The 23,509-nt window shown below is 42.4% G+C and overlaps 1 protein-coding gene across 1 annotated transcript in view; it reads right to left on the reverse strand.

Moving 5' to 3' along the window:
* The window catches only part of LOC126365917 (uncharacterized), a 308,245-nt gene that overhangs the window by 23,779 nt on the left and 260,957 nt on the right, over window positions 1-23,509 (reverse strand). Inside the window, exon 2 of the mRNA XM_050008657.1 lies at window positions 5,831-6,076. Coding sequence (XP_049864614.1) covers window positions 5,831-6,076 — 246 coding nt within the window. The remainder of the gene's footprint in view (window positions 1-5,830; window positions 6,077-23,509) is intronic.

Below are 23,509 nucleotides of genomic sequence, written 5' to 3' on the forward strand. Positions count from 1 at the left end.
CCGGCAGTATGCGGCATAGAGATGGTTTTTCTTATCACATCGTGTTCCACTATAACAACTCAAGCTCAGTGGACAAAAAGCTTAGCCGCCCCCTTAAATGATCACATAGGTCGCTTTGGTGCCCTGTGGATAGTAGAGAACTAGTCGGTTGTGTCGAACCATTGCTGCACGATGGACTGATTGGACACGCTGCAGAGTGGCAGAAAGGAGCTATCGTTTATGGAAGTGCCCCTAGTCACACCATGCACAAAACTGTCAGTTTTGCTGGGGTCTCAGCACAGACTCTACCACATGTGTACAACGAATGGTGTACCACTCGCGGGCACGCAACATGACCTGAGAACAGTGGTCTGTTCCCAGAACTCCTGAAGATAGACGTTGACTGTGGATATTGTATCACAGACACAGTCCCTTTCACTGTTCAGAGATGTCACTAAAACCACCCAAAGATGTAAACAACAATGCGTGAGCAGCGCCCATTAGACGGAGGGGATCCGACAGCCGATCACTTCCCGTCATTTCGCCAGGAAGGAGGTACACGGCTCGTGTTGTCCATGGTTCAACTATGCCCTGACATACAATACCGCGGTTCGATCGCGTCCTCATTGTTACTTTGTGCCAGGAAGGACTCTCAGCAAGGGAGTGTCCAGGTGTCTCGGAGTGAACCAAAGCGATGTTGTTCGGACATGGAGGAGATACAGAAAGACGGTAACTGTCGATGACATGCCTCGCTCAGGCCGCCCAAGGACTGGATGACCGTTACCTACGGATTGTTGCTCTGAGGAACCCTGACAGCAACGCCACGATGTTGAATAATGCTTTTCGTGCAGCCACAGGACGTTGTCTTACATTTCAAACTGTGCGCAATAGGCTGCATGAAGCGCAGCTTCACTTCGACGTCCATAGCGAGGTCCATCGTTGCAACCATGACACAGTGCAAAGCGGTACAGATTGACCCAACAACATGTGGAATGGACCGCTCAGGACTGGCATCACGTTCTCTTCACCGATGAGTGCCTTCAACCACACAAACGTTGGAGACGTGTTTGGAGGCAACCCGGTAAGGACGAACGCCTTAGACACACTGTCCAGCGGGTGCAACAAAGTGGAGATTGCGTGCTGTTTTTGGGTGGCAATATGTGGGGCCAACGTGCGCCGCTGGTAGTCAGGGAAGGCGCGGTAACGACTGTACGATACGTGAATGCCATCCTCCGAGCGATAGTGCAACCATATCGACAGCATATTGGCAAGGACGACAATTCGTGTCCCCACCGTACACACCTTGTGAATGACTTCCTTCAGGATAATGACATCGCTCGACTAGAGTGGCCAGCATGTTCTCCAGAAATGAGTTCTATCGAACATGCCTGGGATACACTGAAAATGGTTGTTTATGGACGAGGTGACCGATCAACCACTCTGAGGGATCTACGCCAAAGCAATCTGGGAGTGGGACAATCTGGGACAACAGTATCTTGATGAACTCGTTCATAGTATGCTATGACGAATACAGGAAAGCGTCAATGCAAGAGGACGTGCTACTGGGTATTAGACGTACCGGTGTGTACAGAAGTCTGGACCACAACCTCTGAAGATTTCGCTGTTTGGTGGTACAAGCAATGTGTGGTTTCCATGAACAATAGAAAAGGCGGAAATAATGTTTATGTTGGTCTCTATTCCAATTTTCTGAACAGGTTCCGAAACTCTCGGAACCTAGATGATGCAAAACTTTTTTGATGTGTCTAATTCTAACCGACAGGGTTGGAGATGAGGGCACGCTTAGGCAAAGACATTCGATTTAAACGGGACAAATTTTCTGGTCAGTGAGTGGTGAAGTACCTAAAACAGTTTCATACTTTCCGAACCGATCTGCATGCTAAGGTACGTGTGGAGTTAGGTACTGGGAGTAAGGTCTTTGTTTGTAGTGGCAGACAGAGCTGTATGTCAGTGTGCCAGACAGCACATAAACTGGACAGCAACTGAGTGGTGTAGCGTTGTATGACTCGATGCGTCGCTGTTTTGCCTCTTCTTAAATTATACAAACCGTCGACTGCACTAACGCCCCAATGAGGCGTTTAAACCAAAGTGTGTGGAGGATGCAGTTCAAGGTGGAGGTTTTTCTGTGTTGTTTTAGGGGCGTTTTTCGTACGACTGGTTGAGCTCACTCACTAAGGATACCGTGAACATGAACCGAGAGGTTGTTTCTACTCAGTCGCCATGTGATGCTCTGTCTTCCACCTCCTCATGATGAGTGTGCTGTGAACTCTCATCTTCCAAGAACTGAGTTCTCAGGGTGGCATGTACTTTTTTTTCCTTGTTTGCCAGATATTTAGGCCCCCTATCGCACTTCGACAGACCAGATAAGTCACTCGATATCAATGCATAGAAAATGTATGCGACATGAGGTAGACTGTAGCAATCAGCAATCCCACAATTAAGTAGCTAGCGAATGCAGTGGGATTACCATACCTCCAGGGGTTGATAAAATGGCCATCTTTCTCTGAACCTGTTCACTACTTTATTTCACAAGTTGCGTGAGATAAGTGACCTTTTAAGAGGGATCTGCCGTTACAAAACGTTTAGCTCCGGGCAGAGGCCCGTCCACAGGTGGCGAGGCTAACCTTTCCTTTCCCCCAGCTCGCTCCCAAAGAGGGTTGTGCAACGCTGGTTCCTCTGTTCCTGGGAACATGGAATTCTTTGTAGAAGCCTTTTACCCAGATGTGAGAACTCTAGGCAGGTGTGGCTTTCCTCAGGCCATGTGAATGTTTGCTACGATATCACAGAGTAACGTCCAGTTTAATCTTTCAGAATACTACCTTCTAATTGGGTTATTGGGTGTTTCTCTGGACAGCTCGTGCTTTCAAGCTCTGGCTACACGCAGAGTTGCCTATTTGTCAATTTCACAACTGCGTTACTGAGTGGGGAAGCTTCGTGGCTACGGCTGTCCACTTTTTAGTTATTAGCTGACGAATAATGAGATAGAAAAGAGTTTGAAATTGTTTAACGCTCTTACGTATTTTTCATTCGTTGGAAATCTGAATCTCAGCGCTCACTGGGAGGCGATTTCCAGTTCTGGAACCCTATTCTGTATCGTTCATACCAATCGGTGTAGTAGGTTAGTCTGGGTAGTGACGTCATTTTCGGTTTTTTATCGAAATATCCTATTCAGTAAGCTTCTGAGACTTGTTACCGAACGGTCCTCTCACCGATTTTACGACGATTGTACCGAGAGGTTTTGGATTTCGGTCTGGTCCTGTCGATCGGTGAGCTGTGGTTTATGTACACCTATAATTTGTTATTTTAAACATATTTAGCGGTTTTAGCTTTGGATTTAGTGATTGTGTTACAAAAGAATCGCCATTGAACGAATCTGGTTGGAAAGTGAGTTCATAATACACTATTTTTCTTTGTTAGAAAGATGGTCAGGTTAGGTTGTTACTGTGAATGATTTCATCCAAAAAAATTTTCGGTCAATATTCTCTCAAAATACATATTACTTTTTGGAAAGAAGAGTTTAAAGAGCATTAATATCAAGACATCAGCTCTGTTTACGTATATTACATGAGTATGAACTGACGTTACTAGTGACTTTATGTATTTTTTCCCACAAATGGTTTAGTTAGTAATTATCGAAAGGTGTTTACAACTTTCAAGTAACAATGGAAAGCAATTATGTGAAGCCTGATATTGGAAACCTTCCAAACTATCACGCATTTATGACTTACGCAGCACCGTTTGGCATGGAAATCAGCCTACGTTCCTCTACGTAATAATACAAGAATTGAGCCCTATTTTACCGATGTCCGGCATCGCCAAGTGGTTACCGCGCGGGAAAGCGGTGCGAAAGGTCATTGGTTCTCGCATGGATAAATACAAATTTGTTTTTTCCTCTTCATATATGCAAAATATTCTGAGACATTGTTATTCGTGTTAAGATTTTTTTGCACGAAAGAGTTCACTTCCTCAGTAATGATTTCGTGATTTATGTGTGTTTAAAATACGAAATATGAAATTGTTGGAGATGAAATTGCTTTGAGTGAATCAACCGATAGTCACCTTTATATTTTTTCTTGTCAGTAATAATTCACCATTGTTTCGGGATATGTAGCGATTTCCGAGTTTGCGGTTAGACAGGAATCTATGAGCACAACTTAAATTACTGAGAATGTAATTATCACCAGTCATCTTCATACTATTGCTTGTTACAAGTATTTTTCTGCGATCGAATCCTCAACCACGGTAGACAGAGATGAAAGATCTCTGCCGTAATATTTAGACTGTATCACCTTATACGAAACATTTTCATTAATGAGATGCATGTTATAAACTTCTACAAACTGCAGGACCTCTCGAAAATGCGTTTTTTTTTTCAATTTAAGACCCAAATTGTTGACGTATCATATAGGAAAGTGGGCTACTTCATCATTTGGATCTCTAGGTGCGAGTTATTACATTATGTTTATCTTCTCATTCTTTGAAACTCTCAGAGTCAATTTTTCGGGTGTTTTTATACATGTATTATTACAATGTGGTACTACACACTATTCCTAACTCATTTTCCGAAATGTAAAATCCAAAACACGATGTCAGTGTGAAAGAGCATAAGATGACATAAAGCGGCGTTTACGACAATCTGCCGAATACAGTCAAATACGCTATCGTTATTATGCATGCCTGGAAACATGCGGTCAGAGAAACTGTAAAAAATTTTATGCATTTCAGCCGAGTATCATGGAAATGGATATGCTGCGCCTGATACTGTTAAGGAGGAGGCAAGGGCGATGAAGGCGGGCGCTTCAGCTCGATGTTATGCGGCGTCATGCGTAAACGCAATTTTCGGTACTTGGAAGAATAGCACCCCAGATCACGTAAGTCATCTGGGATAGTACGCCTGTGTAGTCTGCTAGCTGCTTTGTGTTAGTGGAGCTGTGTGCGCTGCAGTGCGCATGCGCGGATCTGCGGCCGCTTGCTTTTGATTGGCTTGCTCGACACGAACCGACAACAGCGCTTCGGTTCTCTAGACCCGAACGGTATCGTCACCGAAATGCATACGGAATAACGCAAGGACTCTAATTCGAGTACTAGACCGTTCGGTGCTCTTGAGTACCGAAACGATCGGCACAATGGCGGAAAGATACAGAATAGGCACCCAGACTAGACTAATTCGCTCGCTTCAGGCGCTCAGTACGTGTGGTTGAAGTCACAAATGCAGCCTGCTCCTCTCAAAGTTCAATCTGGAAATCTTATGAGGTACACTCCTATATTTCTGTGAACTTTCCACATTTAATTAACAATATTTGCAGTCACTGGCCATATCCACGCACTATTAACGTAATTATATTTTTTTCTCAGCATCAACCTGTGCCGAGGTTCCACTTTGAGTTGTAGTCCCTTGTCCAATTGTCAATGGTTCTGTTTAAGATGCCAGTAGTTATTTTCAAGTTCAAATCCAACATGACAGGTTGTTATGGTGTCCACTTGTTTCCATTCATGACTGGAGGAGCCATCCTCTCGTTTCCATAATTACGTGAGTGGTAAGTACCCATTTGTTTCATGTTTGATTTGGTCACCCGGATTAATACTCATATAAATAAGAAGTTTTCTTTGTTTATGATTAATCTACATCATTATTTGGGGTGATTCCTCATTCTGTTGTGCACCAAAATTTTCTGGCGTCCTAGGGGTACGCTCCCACCTCAGCCGACACCCAACAGTTTCACTAATATTTTTGTCCAGTGAGCTTACACTGCGATGCTGTGTAAAGTTTTGTTTTGACAACTTATTCGATACAGTAAGGCAATAAAGTCAGTATAAGGCACTCGGAGCTCACCTTTTACCGTTGTATTGACACTGGGTGTTGTTGGTGACGCGTTGCGCCTGTACCCGACCACCAGGCACAAGGAGATTCCGCCGACCATGACGAGCATGACGAGTAGCACGATGAAGGCCATGTTGCGCTCGCAGCAGGGCTGCACGACGTCGGCTCCCACGTCTCTGATCAGCCCAGTCAACTGACCCTTCCGAGCGAGCTCCGCCGCTATCAGCTGACACCCAGATGGCTTCACTGTCCTGAAATCTGAAGATATACGGTGTCCTGATCCACTGACTGCCACCCGCGTGCAACGCTATTGGCTTTATTCATGCACAATATTTAGCAAACAACAGTTGCAGATACTACCGTAGATTCCGTCTATCCAACAATTTTGGAATGGCAGGAAGCGACGGACTGAGGGAGTATAAGGTGCTGGTGGATTTATTGGACAAATTTAAATTAATCGTTTATTAAAAGGAACCAAGAGTGAACTTTACACTTTACTGCAAGAGAGAATTCACGCTGGCTGATCCCAACAGTTATAGCTCGAATTTTACTTACTCTGAAGAGTCAAAGAAACTTGTACACTTGCGTAATATAGTGTATGGCCCCGCGAGTACGCAGAAGTGCCGCAACACGACGTGGCACGAACTCCACTAATGTCTGAAGTTGTGCTGGACACAATGAATTCTGCAGGGCTGTCCATTAATCCGTAAGAGTACGAGGGGGTGAAGATGTCTTCTGAACAGCACGTTGAAAGGTATCCCACATATGCTGAATAATGTTCATGTCTGGTGAGTTTGGTGGCCAGTGGAAGTGTTTAAACTCAGAAGAGTGTTCCTGGAGCCACTCTGTAGCATTCTCCTGCTGGAATTTCCCAAGTCTATCGGAATACACAATGGACAGGAATGGATGCTGGTGATCAGACAGGATTCTTATGTACATGCTACCTGTGAGAGTAGTATCTAGAGGTATCAGGAGTGCTTCATCAAGCCACCTACTCACGCCCCACATCATTTCAGACCATCCACCAGTCCCATGCTGACATGCAGGGTTCATGGGTTCGTAAGGTTGTCTCCATGCCCATACACGTCCATCCATTCGATATAATTTGAAAATAGATTCGTCCGACCAGAGAACATGTTTCCAGTCATCAACAGTCGAATGCCAGTGTTGACAGTCCCAGGCGAGGCATAAAGTTTTGTGTCGTGTAGTCATCAAGGGTACACGAGTGGGACAGCGGCTCCAAAATTCAGATCGATGATGTTTCGTTGAATGGTTCGCAATCTGACACTTGTTGATGGCCCTAAGGACTAACACACACGCCCATGCCCGAGTGAAGACTCGAACCTCCGCCGGGACCAGTTGCACAGTCCTATGACAGATGTTTGCGAGTCGTGTAACTGAGGCGGGACGTGGCGACCAGCCCAGTATTCACCTAGTAGGATGTGGAAAACCGCCTAAAAACCACATCCAGTCTAGCTGGCACAACGGCCGTCGTAGTTAATCCGCCAGGCGGATTCGATCCGGGGCCGGCGCACCTACCCGAGTCCAGGAAGCAGCGCGTTAGTGCTTTCGGATATCCTGCCGGGTCCGAAAATTTTCATCACATCAGATCAGCTTCTCTCCTCACATGACATTGTGAAAACCACGGATCGAGGTATTTGAGTCAGTAAAATAGCTACATCTATTATCGAAAATACGATCTTTTAAGGTATCAAGCGAAATTGCTGACTGGACTGAGAAGGATTTCTTGGATGCAGCAGGGTATCTTGCCTAGAGCGTCGACAGGTGTACAAGTAACATCAGGTGTGCCCCAGGGAAGTTTCTTTGGATCCTCGCTTTTCTTATTGTGTATTAATGACTTTGAAAACACTATCAATACCAGTCTCAGATTTTCGCAGATGATGTTGTTATCCATAATGAAGTACTGCCAGATAAAACCTACGCACATATTCGGTCGGATATTGATGAGAATGCAGCAATTTGCGGAAGGGTTGCACTTCTGCCAGGTTGAACGATTCTCTTGAGTCGTCGTTGGTCTGGTTCTTGTCGGATCTTTTTCCGACCGCAGCGTCGTCGGAGATTTGATGTTTGACCGGATTAATGATATTCACGGTGCATTTCTGAAATAGTCGTACGGGAAAACTCTTCACCGCTACCTCGGAGACGCTGTATCCCATCGCTCATGTGCCGACTATAACACCACGTTCAAACTCACTTACATCTTGAAAACCCACCATTGTAGCAGCAGTAACCGATCTAACAACAGCACCGGACACTTGATGTCTTATATAGGCGTTGTCGACCGCAGCGCCGTCTTTTGCCTGTTTACACATCTTTGTATTTGAATACGCATGCCTATACCAGTTTCTTTGGAGCTTCAGTGTATTGCGTTTGACTGTGACACAACAAATCTTCTACCTTACAATTGATATGAAAATGTAAGTCTGTAATTTCTCATGCGCATTACATTAAAACAACAAAGCACGGTGACACACGAAATGTGATACACTGAGTGCTAATGCTCAATGCTAAAACTCAAAATATTAAGACCAATATTGCAGCAAAATGCCTTAAAGTGGGTATTCACGCAAAACTTTACATAAGAACATCCACGGCGTGTTCATCAGTTCAGTCGGGACACATCTAAATGCTTGCACACTGTGGCACAAATTCCGCAATTAACATTTTCACAGAAAAATCGACAAATTAACATATATAGCATTTACATCAGCTAACTTAAGGCATGTGGAAGACCTTGCGTCCCAGTAACATATGATAGTTCTCTGCAGCACTTACTTGCATACGTAAATACACGACAACCTACACATAACACTAATTTTAACAAACTGGAATGAAAGTACGAAACTTGACATGTCATGACAGGCCTTCTGACTTATACAAGGGACCAACGAGGCACACACAGATTAAAACTGGGTGAGGGACCGGTAATCGAACTCGGGACCTTTGCCTTTGGCAGGAAAGTGCTCTACCATCTGAGATATACAATCAAGACTCACAACCCGTCCTTACAACTTCAATTCTGCCAATAGTTTGTCTCCTACCTTCCGAACTTCACAGGAGCTCTTCTGCGAACCTTGCAGAGCTAGTACACCCGGAAGAATGAATATTGTGGAGACATGGCTCAGCCACAGCCTGAAGGGTGTTTCCAGAATGAGATTTTCACTCTGCAGCGGAATGTACGCTGATATGAATATCTCATTCTGGCACACACAGTTTAACAAGGCAGTGACATGCAGCTGGCAATACCACCCCAATTGCTGACACCCACCTCCCTCCCCAACCCACCCCCTCCAAAAAAAAGGGAAGAAAAATAAAGCAAACAAAGCTGTACAAAGCATAATGGCCGACAGAGCACCGTCACTCACACTCATGGCAACCTTTATCAGCCTCAGCTGAGCACCATGCTAATGCCGCTGGGATGCCGTTATCCAGACACACAGCAGGAGAAGATGGCAAACTGACAGCTTACATCCACTGCTGGCGCATCCACAGTGTACATCTGTGTATCTGTGTGCGATATTCGGTATAATACAGCATCGAGGTAACGGTAGGCCGACAGTCTGTAGGTAACACCATAGCTCTAATGCTGAACTGATTTATTTTGCCTTTTGTTTTATTTAATGTTATATCGTTGAGTTTCTGTAAATGTTGTTGGATTGAATCGATACCATGAGAGTGTTTATTCTATCATTTGTAAAAACTTTGATGTCATGGTTTGATTCTATGCAATGTAGTGTATCATCATTTAAATTCCTTGTCTCATTTGTAGGGAACAAAACTTAATGCGTGTAATTGTAATTTTCTTTAAATAATTTTTTATAGAAATACCAATATGTGCAAACGATATATTGTGTTTGAAGTAACTACTTGCTGTTGTGTAAAGACTGATCTTCACTAAGGGTACTTAGTTATTTTGCAAGTAGAAGGTGGTGTGGTTTCCCTCGGGAACGGAACTGTGTAGCGCGCGCAAAATGTGGTGGTTATGGATAGAAAGGCGGAAACAAGAGTCAGTGGGGACGAGCTACCAAACTGTCAACTGTTCATCTAAGAGCTGTGTATTGTGCTGGAGCTGAGATAGGCTTTTCGTGCCGCTTTCCAATGTCTCGGATAGATCGATAAAGAGCTGGAACTATTCTGGAATTGGTATGTATTGTCGCCACCAAAAAAATGGCAGAGTCCAGCATTTCCGCCTGAAAATCCACCCACCGACATGCACTCGCCACGACGTTGCGCAATCACTGAAAAGCAACCAAGGAATTGTATAAATGCACAGTGAAGGACCAGCTCATGTGGATGATTTATTTGTTTTCAATTATAAGGTAAACAAAAAGACTGTTTATGAAACCCTACCTTGATCTATCCTCTGTCACATTCCACTTAGGATCCTTCCCATGCTAAAGTGATTACCGAGTGTCCTTATTGGAAGAACATTAAAGCCCAGAGTTTTACTAATTAATGCCTCTTGAACATAGTAAAAAGAAAGTTAATGAGGGAAGAGAGTGAGCTAAAGTAAATAATGTTTGCTGAAAGTAATTTTGCAATTAAAACTGACTGTTAAAAGTTTGTGGGCTTGCTAAAAGAACTAAAGTGAAAAATAGAATTTAAAGTAATAAAGCAGTACAAACAGGTATTATAATAGTTTGCTGTCAACTTAAAAAATAAAAGTTCTTAAAACTAAGGCTTTTAAAGTTTTGCTTAGTAAATGATGATATTGCTGACTGTTGTAAATCGTGAAAGGTGAGTCAGTGTCTTACAAATATGTCAATTTTGTGTCTCACTGTAGCAAAAGTTGAAAGCTGCAATTGTGGAAAGTTATATACTCATCCTTACTAAGCACTTGTTTCTCTTGTGTATTGAAAGTGCATATTAATAGTGTAACAGGATCCACAGTTTATCCTTTATGCTCATGATAAATAACAATTAATAGTAAGGCCACTATCTATGGAAACAATAACTTCTTTTATTCAAAGGTCAGTGAGAAAATGTTTGTTAGTGAAATACACTTACCTTTCATTCTAAATAGAAAAGTATTTAGCTGAGGGAGACTTAACCTATGCCCAGTCCATAATTTTTGCAATGAACTACATTTAAAAAATTTTGTCAGATACTAATGCTGAACTTATGTCCACTTTATGAGTCTACAGTGAATATTAATAGTAATATTACTGAGACCATTCAGTTTGACTAAGCCCTTAAGACAACAGTGTGTATCGTTACCTGCTATATTTATGCAAATAGTTTGTTCTGCTCTAACATATGAATATGTTAACATATGCAGGTGCCAGTGTTCATTGCACTCTCGTGTGACAAAGAATAGGCTGTGTTTGCCCATTGAAATTACTTATTTTCAGTTTCTTGAATAAGAATGTTACTCATTCTTATGCCTGATTAGGCCGGCGACCGTTTTTATTACTATTTGAACACTATGGATAGGTAAATTATTGCTTGTTACTGTTTAAATATTTACGTAATTCTGACTTTCCCTCCTGATAAGCCACCTCCGTTAGGTACATCGCGGTGAACATAACAAAATTCCTTTCAGAGGGTAACACTGCTCTTCTTCTTCATACTGTAATTACTTTAGTAAAAATAATTTCATTATACGAACTGCCTCCAGCTTTGAGGTTATACAATGACAGTAGCGGGCGGTACTGTTATATGTTCCTGATGCCTGTTGCTTCCCAAAACCCACGTGACTCCAGTCCTCCGTGCATGACGCAGAGCACTGCACTCCGTGTGCGTAGCTAAGGACTGCCCTCCGTGCTCAGTGGTCGCGGCGACAACTTCAGTACACAGGCCGGCAGCTGCCCGAACCACTGCAGCGGACCAGGTGTTTCCTTCCCTGTTCATGTGCCAACTACCGACCGAGGCCGTGCACGAGCCAACGCCGCTCTACTTCCACATTGTCACAGATCACCAGCACCACGGCGTACTCTCGACAAGCCTTCCTGATACCGATTGCCAGAGACATTGTGTCACAGCTCGACAACTAACCTACACGTAGTATCTTCGCAAATATGTGATGTGCTCTACGAGTGTCAGACTAATAGGAGAAAGTATGTTATACTCAACGGCGGAAGCCCTACAAAAACGAAAGTTACGCCGAGAAAATCTAATAGGAGCCCTAATGGCGGGTTGTTAATGCCTAGTTGTTAAATTTTCTCTATTTAACACGTTATAACACAGGAACTAATTACCTTTACAAGTACCAAACGTGGTAGCGTTAATGTCAAGGACTTGGGGAAGAGAAACAGTGAAGAATCAACCCAGTTGAAAGGTTTTTAATGTGCTCCTATGGTACATCGTACCATTACACACAGTTACCATTACTGCTACAAAAGGGGCGCAATATGGCGTCCCTAAATGTCCAGAAGAGTCTGAAAGCGCAGGACTGCATTCTGCCCAGCAGTACAGAGCATGTCTCTAGGTATGCCAGCTACCTGTTTTGAGTCGGCCGCGGTGGTCTCACGGTTCTAGGCGCGCAGTCCGGAACCGTGCGATTGCTACGGTCGCAGGTTCGAATCCTGCCTCGGGCATGGATGTGTGTGATGTCCTTAGGCTAGTTAGGTTTACGTAGTTCTAAGTTCTAGGGGACTGATGAGCGCATAAATTAAGTCCCATAGTGCTCAGAGCCTTTTGAACCATTTAGACGAGGACGAGGAGGACGTGCGACCACTCCACGTGAGCTCAGGTGCACAGAAAAGGAGCACGTGACCAGTAATTGATAGTTCCTGGTACGGAGAATTTGAACGCTTGAGAGGACAGACAGTGCTCCAGGAAATGGCGGAGTGTTGGACAAGCCGAAAGATGGCTTCTAAGAGCTCTTCAAGAATCTATAGTAATTCATAGTCAAGTATTAAAGCAGCGATTGAATCTGAATAAACCTGGGATCTCAGAAAAGTGAGGTGCATAAAATGACACAACAATATTTCAGCATATTTAAAACTAAGAGGATATAAAATGTAGACTGGCAATGGCAAGGAAAGCGTTTCTGAAGAAGAGAAATTTGTTAACATCGACTATAGATTTATGTGTCAGGAAATCATTTTTGAAAGTACTTGTATGGAGTGTTGCCACGTATGGAAGTGAAACATGGACGATAAATAGTTTGGACAAGGAGAGAATAGAAGCTTTTGAAATGTGGTGCTACAGAAGAATGCTGAAGATTAGATTGGTAGATCACATAACTAATCAGGAAGTATTGAATAGGATTGGGGAGATGTTTGTGGCACAACTTGACTAGAAGAAGGGATCGGTTGGTAGGACATGTTCTGAGTCATCAAGGGATCACCAATTTAGTTTTGGAGGGCAGCGTGGAGGGTAAAAATTGTAGAGGGAGACCAAGAGATGAATACACTAAACAGATTCAGAAGGATTTAGGTAGCGATAGGTACTGGGAGATGAAGAAGCTTGCACTGAATAGAGTAGCCTGGGGAGCTGCATCAAACCAGTGTCAGGAATGAAGACCACAACAACAACATTTAAAACTACAGAAATTAATATTTAACAGCAAACAAATGTTTTCAGAATGAACTTGTGAACAAACAACTATTAAACACTTCGTGTGATTTCATCGTATGATACCTCTGTTGATAGCATTGCACTACAGCTGTCTTCTCTGGAAGCTAAAAATCTGCATCTGTTTTATAACGTTTTTTTAATACCTTTTCCTTATGAAAATGTTTGTAGTAGCATTGTGTCCTCCACCATTACTCAACAAATGAATATAGCCATGAATATCTCACATTTTGTTATACTTATGTATTTATTTAATGAAAAGTTTACTGTATTTCCAGTAATGTTATTGTTAATTGTTCGCACTGACTGCACTTTGAAAAGTGTACGTTACATTTCAGATGTGTTACGACCTGTGGCTCTACCCTTCATTCGATCCCTGCGAAACCCTACATTTCAGCAGGATAGTGCACGATCGCATGTTGCAGGTCCTGTACAGGCCTTTATGGCTACTGGAAATGTTCGACCGCTGCCCTGGCCAGCACATTCTGCAGATCTCTTACCAATTTAAAACGTCTGGTCAATGGTGGCCGAGCAACTAGCTCGTCACAAAACGCCAGTCACTACTCTTGATGAACTGTGGTATCGTGTTGAAGCTGCATGGGCAGCTGTACCTGTACACGCCATGCAAGTTCTGTTTGACTCAATGCCCAGGCATGTCAAGGCCTTTATTACGGCCAGAGGTGGTTGTTCTTGGTACTGATTTCTCAGGATCTATTCACCCAAATTGCGTGAAAATGTAATCACATGTCAGTTCTAGCATAATATATTTGTCCATTGAATACCCGTTTATCATCTGCATTTCTTCTTGGTGTAGCAATTTTAATGGCCAGTAGTGTAGTAACCAAAAATGTTACCGCAAAATTACCGTACCCGCACTAATTGATAACGAAAAGTAACACATTAGCCGCTACTCCACTGGTCGCGCCCGTGCCTTCATTCGTCTTTCTGCCTCGTCCGCGCTCCAGAGCGAATGCCGTTCACCTCGGCCGTAACTTTCACTTCCTCTCAGACGGTCTCCCACATGAGCACGATCGTGGCGGCTTACAGTGGGCCGACTTGTTTCAGAACCTGGACGTAACAGAAAAATGGATGTGAACTCCTAAAGAACCGTGTTAGTTTTAGATTCTAGGAGATTTTCACTCTAACCTATATAATAGGAAAGCCTGAGTTATAATGGACCATGCCACATTAAAGTGGTTATTAGGGATGAAGGATCCTTTGAACAGATTAACTCGTTGGACATTGAAGTTCAGTGAATTTGATTATGATGCAGCAAACAAACCCAACAGGCAATGTAGCAATGCTGATACCTTCAGCAGAATGTTTGGGATTATAAGATCGCTTGGTAAAAAGCGTTACAGAGTGACAAGAGGTGCAGAGCACTGATGCAACTGCCAGTTATTTACAACACAGCCACATTTCACTGTGCACGATGGGTTGTTGACAGGACGATAAAGTTGGTGCCACATGTTGTGGCACCTACATCACTGAGGGACAAAGTGTTGAAGGGAGCGTACAAACATGTATTAGCAGGTCACAGAGGTTGAAAGACTGCTGATCATCTCTTAACTCAACAACAGTGGTGAAAGATGAGGACACAGGATGTGGACAGTAAGTAAGGCGCTGCATACCATGTGTACACTGTAACAATCTCATTCAACAACGAATACCGCTGAAAAGCTTATTGGAGGCATCCAGACCATTTAGAATAGAATGAATGGACGTTCGGGCTCATTCAACCAAACAACAGTGGGCAACCGCTGCGTGTTAGCCATCACAGACCACTTTTCACATTATGTGGCAATGGTTGCCATCCGATATCAGCCATCATGTACAGTGGTATATACAATGATTTTTCGAATTTGGCATTGCCGCCACAATAACTACAAGTGAGGGCAAAAGCTTCATCTCCGAGATGATAAAGCAACTGAGCCATCTATTGTGAATCCAAGAACTGGTCCCTTTCAAGCCCAGTGATCGCAAAACAGAATATGTCCATTGCACTTCCAGCAAACTGTTAAGTTATTATGTGAACATGCCCCATAATGACTAGGATGTTCACCAACTCTGTGTCTTAGCCACATAAATCTCTATGGTCCATGACAGTATGAGCTGCATATGGGGTGGTATACGGTAGGAAGATGACATTAACTTTTATGGAGATTAAGTTTAAAAGATGAAAACATGGGAAATAGTCAGTAGATTTGTGAAGATATTGCGGTTATGTGTAAATAGCCACATAAAACAAATACAAAAGCGCTCGAAGATCAAGAGAATGTTGGACCACGAGTTGTTAACATACATATACATCTGTATCCTGCAAACCACATTGAAGTGCATGGTAAACGCCACATCTCATTATACCAGTTATTAGTGTTTCTTCCCATTTCATTCACATATGGAGTGCGAGAAGAATAAATGATGATGACGATGTCTGGTTTATGGAGCGTTCAACTGCGCTATCATCAGCGCCCGTACGATGTCCCAATTTCTACACAGTCCAATTTTTTACACAATCCAATCTAGCCAGTGTCACGAATGGTGATGATGATGAAAGGATGAGCACAACACAAACACTAAGTTTGCGGGCAGAGGAAATCTCCAATCCGGCCGGCAATTGAACCCAGGACCCCGTGATCCAGCGGCATACGAATGCTTAATGTCTCCGTGTGTTCTGTAATTAATCTAATCTTATCCTCACGATCCCTGTGTGATCGATGTGGAAGGGGTTGTAATATACTCTTAAATTCATCATTTAAAACCGGTTCTTGAAACTTTGTTAGTAGGCTTTCATGGAATAGTTTATGCATATATTCAAGAATCTGCTAGTTCAGTTTCTTGAGCAACTCGTTGAAAAACTTATGACCGTCCAAGTTGGCTGTTGGCCTTCTCTGTACACGTTCATTATTTCCTGTCAATCCTCTCATGTGTGGGTCCCACATTGAAGGATGAGTCACACGAGTGATTGGTAAGTGATCTCCTTTGTAGACTGACTGCGTTTCCCCACTTTTCTAGCAATAAACACAAGGCCCCTACGTGCTTTAGCCACGACTGATCCTATGTGTCCACTCCATTTCGTGCCCCTACAGAGCGTTACACCCAGGTATTTCCATGAGTTTACACATTTCAGTTGTACCCCACTTAATTTATAATCAAACTATTTTTTTTTTCATTTTGTAAAATGAACAGTTTTAGATTTCTGAGTATTTAAAGCAAATTTGCAATCTTTGCACCACTTTGAAATCTTATCAGTATCTGATTGAAAATTTGTGCAGCTTCTTTAAGAGAGTAACTCATTATATGTAAGTACATCATCTGCAAGACGTCCGAGGTTATTATTAGCAATGTCCATAAGGCTTTTAATACACAACATGAACAGTAATGGTCCTAAGAAACTCTCCAGGAGCACAACTGTAATTGCTTCTACATGTGACGACCACTCTCCATCCAAGATAACACGTTGGGTCCTCCCTACATTTAAATCCTGAATCTAGTCAAAAATTTCGCTTCATATCCTATATGATAGTACTTTGGACAATAAGCGAATATGTGGTGCTCAGTCAAATCCCTCCAGAAATCATGAAATGCTACATCTATCTTACTGCTTTGATCCAAAGCTTTCAGTATATCATTTGAATTTCACATCATCGATATTTTCGGAAACATTCTGTTCGATATACCTCAACATGTTTCAACTCAGAATATGTTGTAAGATTCTACAAAAATATATGTTAAGGCTGTGGACAATAATTTTATGGATAACTTGGACTACCCTTCCTCTGAACGGGTATGATCTGTGCTTTCATACAACTTCTTGGCACCGTTTCTCGTTCTAGGGATCTACAATGGATAATAGTTACAAAACGGGCCAAATCAGCCGCAAATTCAGTATAGAATCTGATAGATACTACAGTGGGATCTGAATCTTTTTTAATTTTTACGATTTCAGCTGTTTCTCAACACCACTGACACTAATAATTATTTCACATATCTTTTCAGTGGTACGAGAATTAGATTGGGATAGTTGTCCTTTGTTTTCCTTTGTATAGGAATACTTGAAACTGGAGTTAAGTATTACAGCTTTTGCTTTGCTACGCTGAGTTACAGTCTGTCTTATTCGCGAGTGGTTGGAACTTAACTTTGGATGCGAAAAGAGTTTCTTTGGTTCAAATGGCTCTGAGTAATATGGGACTTAAGATCTGAGATTATCAGTCCCCTAGAACTTGGAGCTACTTAAGCCTAAATAACCTGAGGACATCACACACATCTATGCCTGAGACAGGATTCGAACCTGCGATCGTAGTGGTCGCGCGGTTCCAGACTGAAGCACCGAGAACCGCTCGGCCACACCGGCCGGCAAAGTTTCTTTGGTTTCTGTGAAAGATCATTTGACAATATTATGCTAGGGTAGTCGCTGAAGGCTTCACACATTGCTCCCTTGACAGCCATAAACTCAGTTTTAGTCTATGCTTTTTAGAAGCTTTTTTTTACAGGGACTGTATACCGTGGAGGTTTCCTTCCATTATGAATTGTTCTACTGTATACATACCCTTCCAGTGCATGGTCAAGTATTCTTTTCAATTTGAGCCACAGTTCCTCTACTTGCTCCTGCCCTCTGCAGAAGGTTTTACGTTCCTCACTGAGATAAGACACTACTACTTTTTTTTTTATAGTTGACTGAACATTTATATCTTTGCACTCGTTTTAGTTATTCTTTGTGATTTGGTAATCGTCGCCACAACCGCGTCATGGTAAGTGATACCATTTAGGACGTGGACGCCCTCAAAGAGATCAGGTCTACTTTTTGCTATTAGATCAAATACAATTCCATCATAAGACTGGTGCTGATTATCTGTTCTAGGTAGTTTTCAGAGTAGACATTTAGTAATGTATGACAAGACGTCTGGTCACGCTCACCACTAATAAAACTTTCTCAATTGATTGCTGAATGGTTAACCGCTCCACTGATGATTACAGTATAGTTGGGGGACTTACATACAAATTAATTTAGGGTTTACACTAAAGTTTTCGCTAAATCAGGATATTAGTATTGAGGGTCACAAAAGGGATCTATTACCATTTTATGCCTGTCCCTGATACCAAGTCCTGCTCAAACAATCTCGCATACAGCTTCAGCTTCTATCTATCTACTGCAACTAACACACTAACTACATATCCTATTAGCCTGTCCTTTCGATACACAGGTAAATTTTCCCCAAAAATCTCGCCGGTCGGTGTGGCCGAGCGGTTCTAAACGCTTCAGTCTGGAACCGCGCGACCGCTACGGTCGCAGGCTCGAATCCTGTCTCGGGCATGGATTTATGTGATGTTCTTAGATTATTTAGGTTAAAATAGTTCTAAGTCTAGGAGACTGATGACCTCAGATGTTAAGTCCAATAGTGCTTCGAGCCATTTGAACCATTTTTTAACCCAAAAATCGCACTGCTTTCAATTTCAGGTTTCAACCAGCTTTCTGCATCTAGTGTTATGTGAGATTCATTGTTTCTCTGTAGCGCTTCAAGCTCTTACACTCTGTTGCGTGTGCTCCAGCAACAACCTACTAGGATTTTAATCTTCGTGACTGGGGGAGGGCATTCTTTTGTATGTTACAGTTATACTTCTGGGTCTCCTACAGCTGTCGTTACCTGAACTGGATGGAGATCGCCTAATTTTAAAAAAAACTCTGATGTGTAGTGCACGCGTGACCCATTTAGGGGGATCCCACATTTCTCAAGCTATGGCATATGTGTAGAATGGCGCAGCACAGCTTGTCAGAGAATCTTCGAAGTCTCTGCTTCATTCTTCCGACTCCACTCAGTACCAGGGGTCACGATTATTTCTGGGGACAATGTTGCAAACTGTGAACTTCGTTGAAACGCCGGGCAGAAGCCTGGTCTTCTCAACGTCCGCTGTCGGTCGATGGAATGAGCCACAATCTGTGGTCGGTTTCAACCGGCTGGAACAGCCCCTTCGACGTGTTGAAAGCAGTACCCAGGCACACACACTCAGTTCACGTGGTGTTCTTTCCTCTTTCTTGCTGGCATTTCGCTATATATATGAACTTCCGACTATTAATAGACGCGTGCCCTTTTGCGTTTGATTCCCCTTCACACATGACAAAGTAGGTTTCCGCAAAAATGATGAATTCCCACTGGCTCAGTTTCAGTTTCATCGAAAGACAGCACTTCAACACTGTTCGTTATGGGGATCGGTACAACACCCTAATTCTTCTGTGGTCGCTAGCTACCGTGTACAGGACACCTAGATCTACCACTGGCAAGCGACTGGCTGTCGTGTGGAAGAGTAATGACAGATCCCGTACTTCATTCAAAGGAGACCGTAGCCACAGAAGAGGGCACTACTTACATTTGGTACTAGTACCATAGGTACAAGACACTCGGACGGTGGAAAGGGTGATTTCGGGCCGCTTACGAACGTCATCCAATTCGTCCCATGTTCGAGAACAGCATTCACAGTGGGACTGGACTGTGGCTGATGAAATGTATTAGAGGACAGTGAACAAATAACTTTAAGCCCGGTGAGTATCTTTTAACCTATTTACCCAAAAAATAACTAATATCCTGTAAGAATTGAAACACCTACGCTAAACGAGGTTTCTATTTTGGCAACATAAAAATGTGTGCCTAGAATTACTAGTTTCGTAAAATTTATGAGGTTAATTACAGACGTTGACAAACTCGAAAACAGAATTCATTTAAGATAGACGTAGGTGGTATAAGTTTAATTCACCTGCCCCTACCACTGTCGGTTTATGCAACCCCCAATATTATACCTGGCCATCAAAAAACACACGTGGTATTTTCAAACTCTCTCGTTTGCTACGTGAATACTGTTAGTCAGTGACTTATTTTGACGGGTTCTCTACATAGGCGCTGGATTAAGAGGGTAGAATGCTACTCTTATATTCGCTGTGATGTTTCTCTGCCAATCATAAATTAGCATGTTAGTGCATATTTTGGGAACCAGAAACTCTGTGTAGAGAGAGCAGAGTCGTGGTTTGTATCACATAGCCGCGCAGAATTAGCCGAGCGGTCTTAGGTGCTGCAGTCATGGACTGTACGGCTGGTCCCGGCGAAGGTTCGAGTCCTCCCTCGGGCATGGGTGTGGGTGTGTGTTTGTCCTTAGGATAAATTAGGTTAAGTAGTGTGTAAGCTTAGGGAGTGATAACCTTAGTAGTTAAGTCCCATAAGATTTCACACACATTAGAACTTTTTTTTGTATCTCATAGTGATCAGACGTACTGGTATTCCCTCCTTCGAAAAGAAAATTATTGATATTATGATATTTCAGTACTAAAATGTTTGAGAAGTGCCTTAAAGTATCACATAGAGAGCAGTCAGGGCGACTTTGGGCCGCCTGCGATCGTCAACCAATTCCTCCCACATTCGAGAACGGCACTCACAGAGGGCCGCATTGTGGCTGGTGAAATGTTTTTAGGACAGTAGACAAATAACTTTGATCCCGCTCGGTAAATTTTAGTCTGTTGAGCCAAAACATTACTAATGCGCTGTAAGAATTGAAGAAAATACACACAACGTCATGTCTATTAAGGCAACAGAGAAAAATATATTTTTTATCTGTACATCCAAAAAATTACTAATTTCCTGTACGAATTCAAACAAATACACAAAACGACACTTCTGTTAAAACAATAGAAAAATCTGTGCTAAAATTTACTAGTTACCTGAAATTTTTGAGGTTCATTATAGACATTGACTAACTCGAAAACGGAGTTCATTTATAATAATCGTAGGTAACGTACAGGTTAATTTACCTGTCCCCACCACTGTCGTTTCATGCAACCCCCAATTTTGCATGTGGCCATAAAAAAAAACACACATGGGATTTACAAATTATCTCGCTTGCTACGCACATCCTATTAGTCCTACGTAAAGATAAGCAGGACAGTTTTTGTAGGAAGTTTAATGCAATTAAAGCTTGTACCGGGATACATTTCTGCTAGGAGCAATAGTTTCAGAAGCGTTCAAGAAAAACTCAAAGAGGTGGCCCTCAAACGTGCCTCCACGCCCGCTCTCAGCCAATAACAACGTAATTTCCGTATGAACGATGTTGAGTTGTCATTAGACACTGAAATGTTTCAGCTCAACAGGATTAAACATTGCCCGTTGCCGCCTAGAGGTTTTAGAACGGAACCAACAATAGACCATGACAACTGAACTACTTCTTTAAGAGCTGTTCTATTGATTGTTATTCAAATTAAACTCTTCAAACTTGGTACAATTGTGTTATTTAAGGAATGTTTATAATACTGCAATTAGAACTTACTACCATTAATACAAGTGATATTTAATCTACTATGAATAAGGACTTTTTTGTTGCAGATTTTTTATTTAGTAAATTACCAGAAAACTATTAGATGTAGCTTAATAGAGTTACATATTTAATGTTATTATATCAACCTGAGTCTGTATATAAATTTTCAGCCGCGAGGGATTAGCGGAGCGGTCTAAGGCGCTACAGTCCTGGACTGTGCGGCTGGTCCCGGCGTAGGTTCGAGTCCTCCCTCGGGCATGGGTGTGTGTGTTTGTCCTTAGGATAGTTCAGCTTAAGTAGTGTGTAAGCTTAGGGACTGATGACCTAAGCAGTTGAGTCCCATAAGATTTCACACACATTTGAACTTTTTTTTATAAATTTTCAACTTTCTCAGTCCACTATTTAGCGCATTCAATTTTTCATGAAAACGCCGATTATGAGCAAAATATTCATCCTACCAAGTTGAGACTCGTGTCAGTTGACTGTGATATACATTTGCACATTTTGAACAATATTTAACTTTCTAGCTGCATTATTTAGTGCCAAGAATTTTTTCTTAAGCCTAGGTATTAAGAGAAACATATTCATCTGTTCATTCTTAGATTTAACTGTTTTAACATTAATATGTGTCACTAATGAATATCTTCATAGTCAGCTCCAAGCATTCACCGCGGGACACAAAGCTATTAAGCATCTTTGGTCGGAATTTAAAGGTATTGTCCACCATGTGCTAGAGAAGTATGCGCCTAGCAAAAGTATAGGGGAGGAAAAGGATCCACCTTGGCACAAGAAACATATTAGGAAGTTGCTGAGAAAGCAGAGAATTTTGCATAGTCGTTTTAAACGTAGCCACTGCCCCGATGACAAACAAAAATTATGCAAAATGAAAGCAGCTGTAAAAGATTCTTTTAACGAATTTGAAAGCAATATTTTATCTGCAGATTCTAAAAATAATCAAAAAAAATTTTGGTCCTACGTAAAATCTATGAACGCTACAAATAATTGAATACCTTCTCTTGCTGGCAGCACGGGTAATGTAACTGATGGCAATAAACAGAAGGCCGAAATTCTAAACCTAGCTTTCAAAAACTAGTTTACGATAGAGGACAGCAGCACCATTCCCCCTTTAAACTATTAGTGTTTAGTGTATCTGGGATTGTAAAACAGTTAAGATCCTTAGACGCCAGGAAGGTATCTGGCCCAGATAGTATCCTCGTAAGATTTTATGTTGACTATGCTACAGATATAGCACCATTCTTGTCCATCATCTATCAAAGATCATTGGAACAGCGGGAAGTTCCACGGGACTGGAAGAAGGCCCAGGTCATAGCAATCTATAAAATGGGTAGAAAATAAGATGCACATAATTACCGGCCAATTTCAGACATCGATTTGTTGTAGAATCATGGAACATATTTTGTGTTCAGATATAATGACCTTTCTAGATTCAGAGAAGCTCATCTGCAGAAATCAGCATGGTTTTAGGAAACAGTGATCATGCGAGACACAGCTGGCCCTCTTTGTGCACGATATACAACAGGCTCTAGATACCGGCTCCCAGGTTGATGCCATATTTCTCGACTTTCGAAAGGCGTTCGACTCAGATCCACACTGTCGCTTGCTACAAAAAGTGCGCGCTTACGGTCTATCCGATGACATATGCGGCTGATGCGGCTGTATAGAAAGTTTTCTAACAGACAGGAAGCAGTATGTCGTCCTGAACGGGGTGACTTCAACAGAAACAAGCGTAACTTCAGGTGTGCCCCTGGGCAGCCTAATAGGTCCTCTGCTTTTTACGATTTACAGAAAAGATCTGGTTGATGGTATTGGCAGCGGTCTTCGACTGTTTGCCGATGA

This window comes from Schistocerca gregaria, chromosome 4 (genome assembly GCF_023897955.1).
Source record: "Schistocerca gregaria isolate iqSchGreg1 chromosome 4, iqSchGreg1.2, whole genome shotgun sequence".
NCBI classification, from domain to species: domain Eukaryota; kingdom Metazoa; phylum Arthropoda; class Insecta; order Orthoptera; family Acrididae; genus Schistocerca; species Schistocerca gregaria.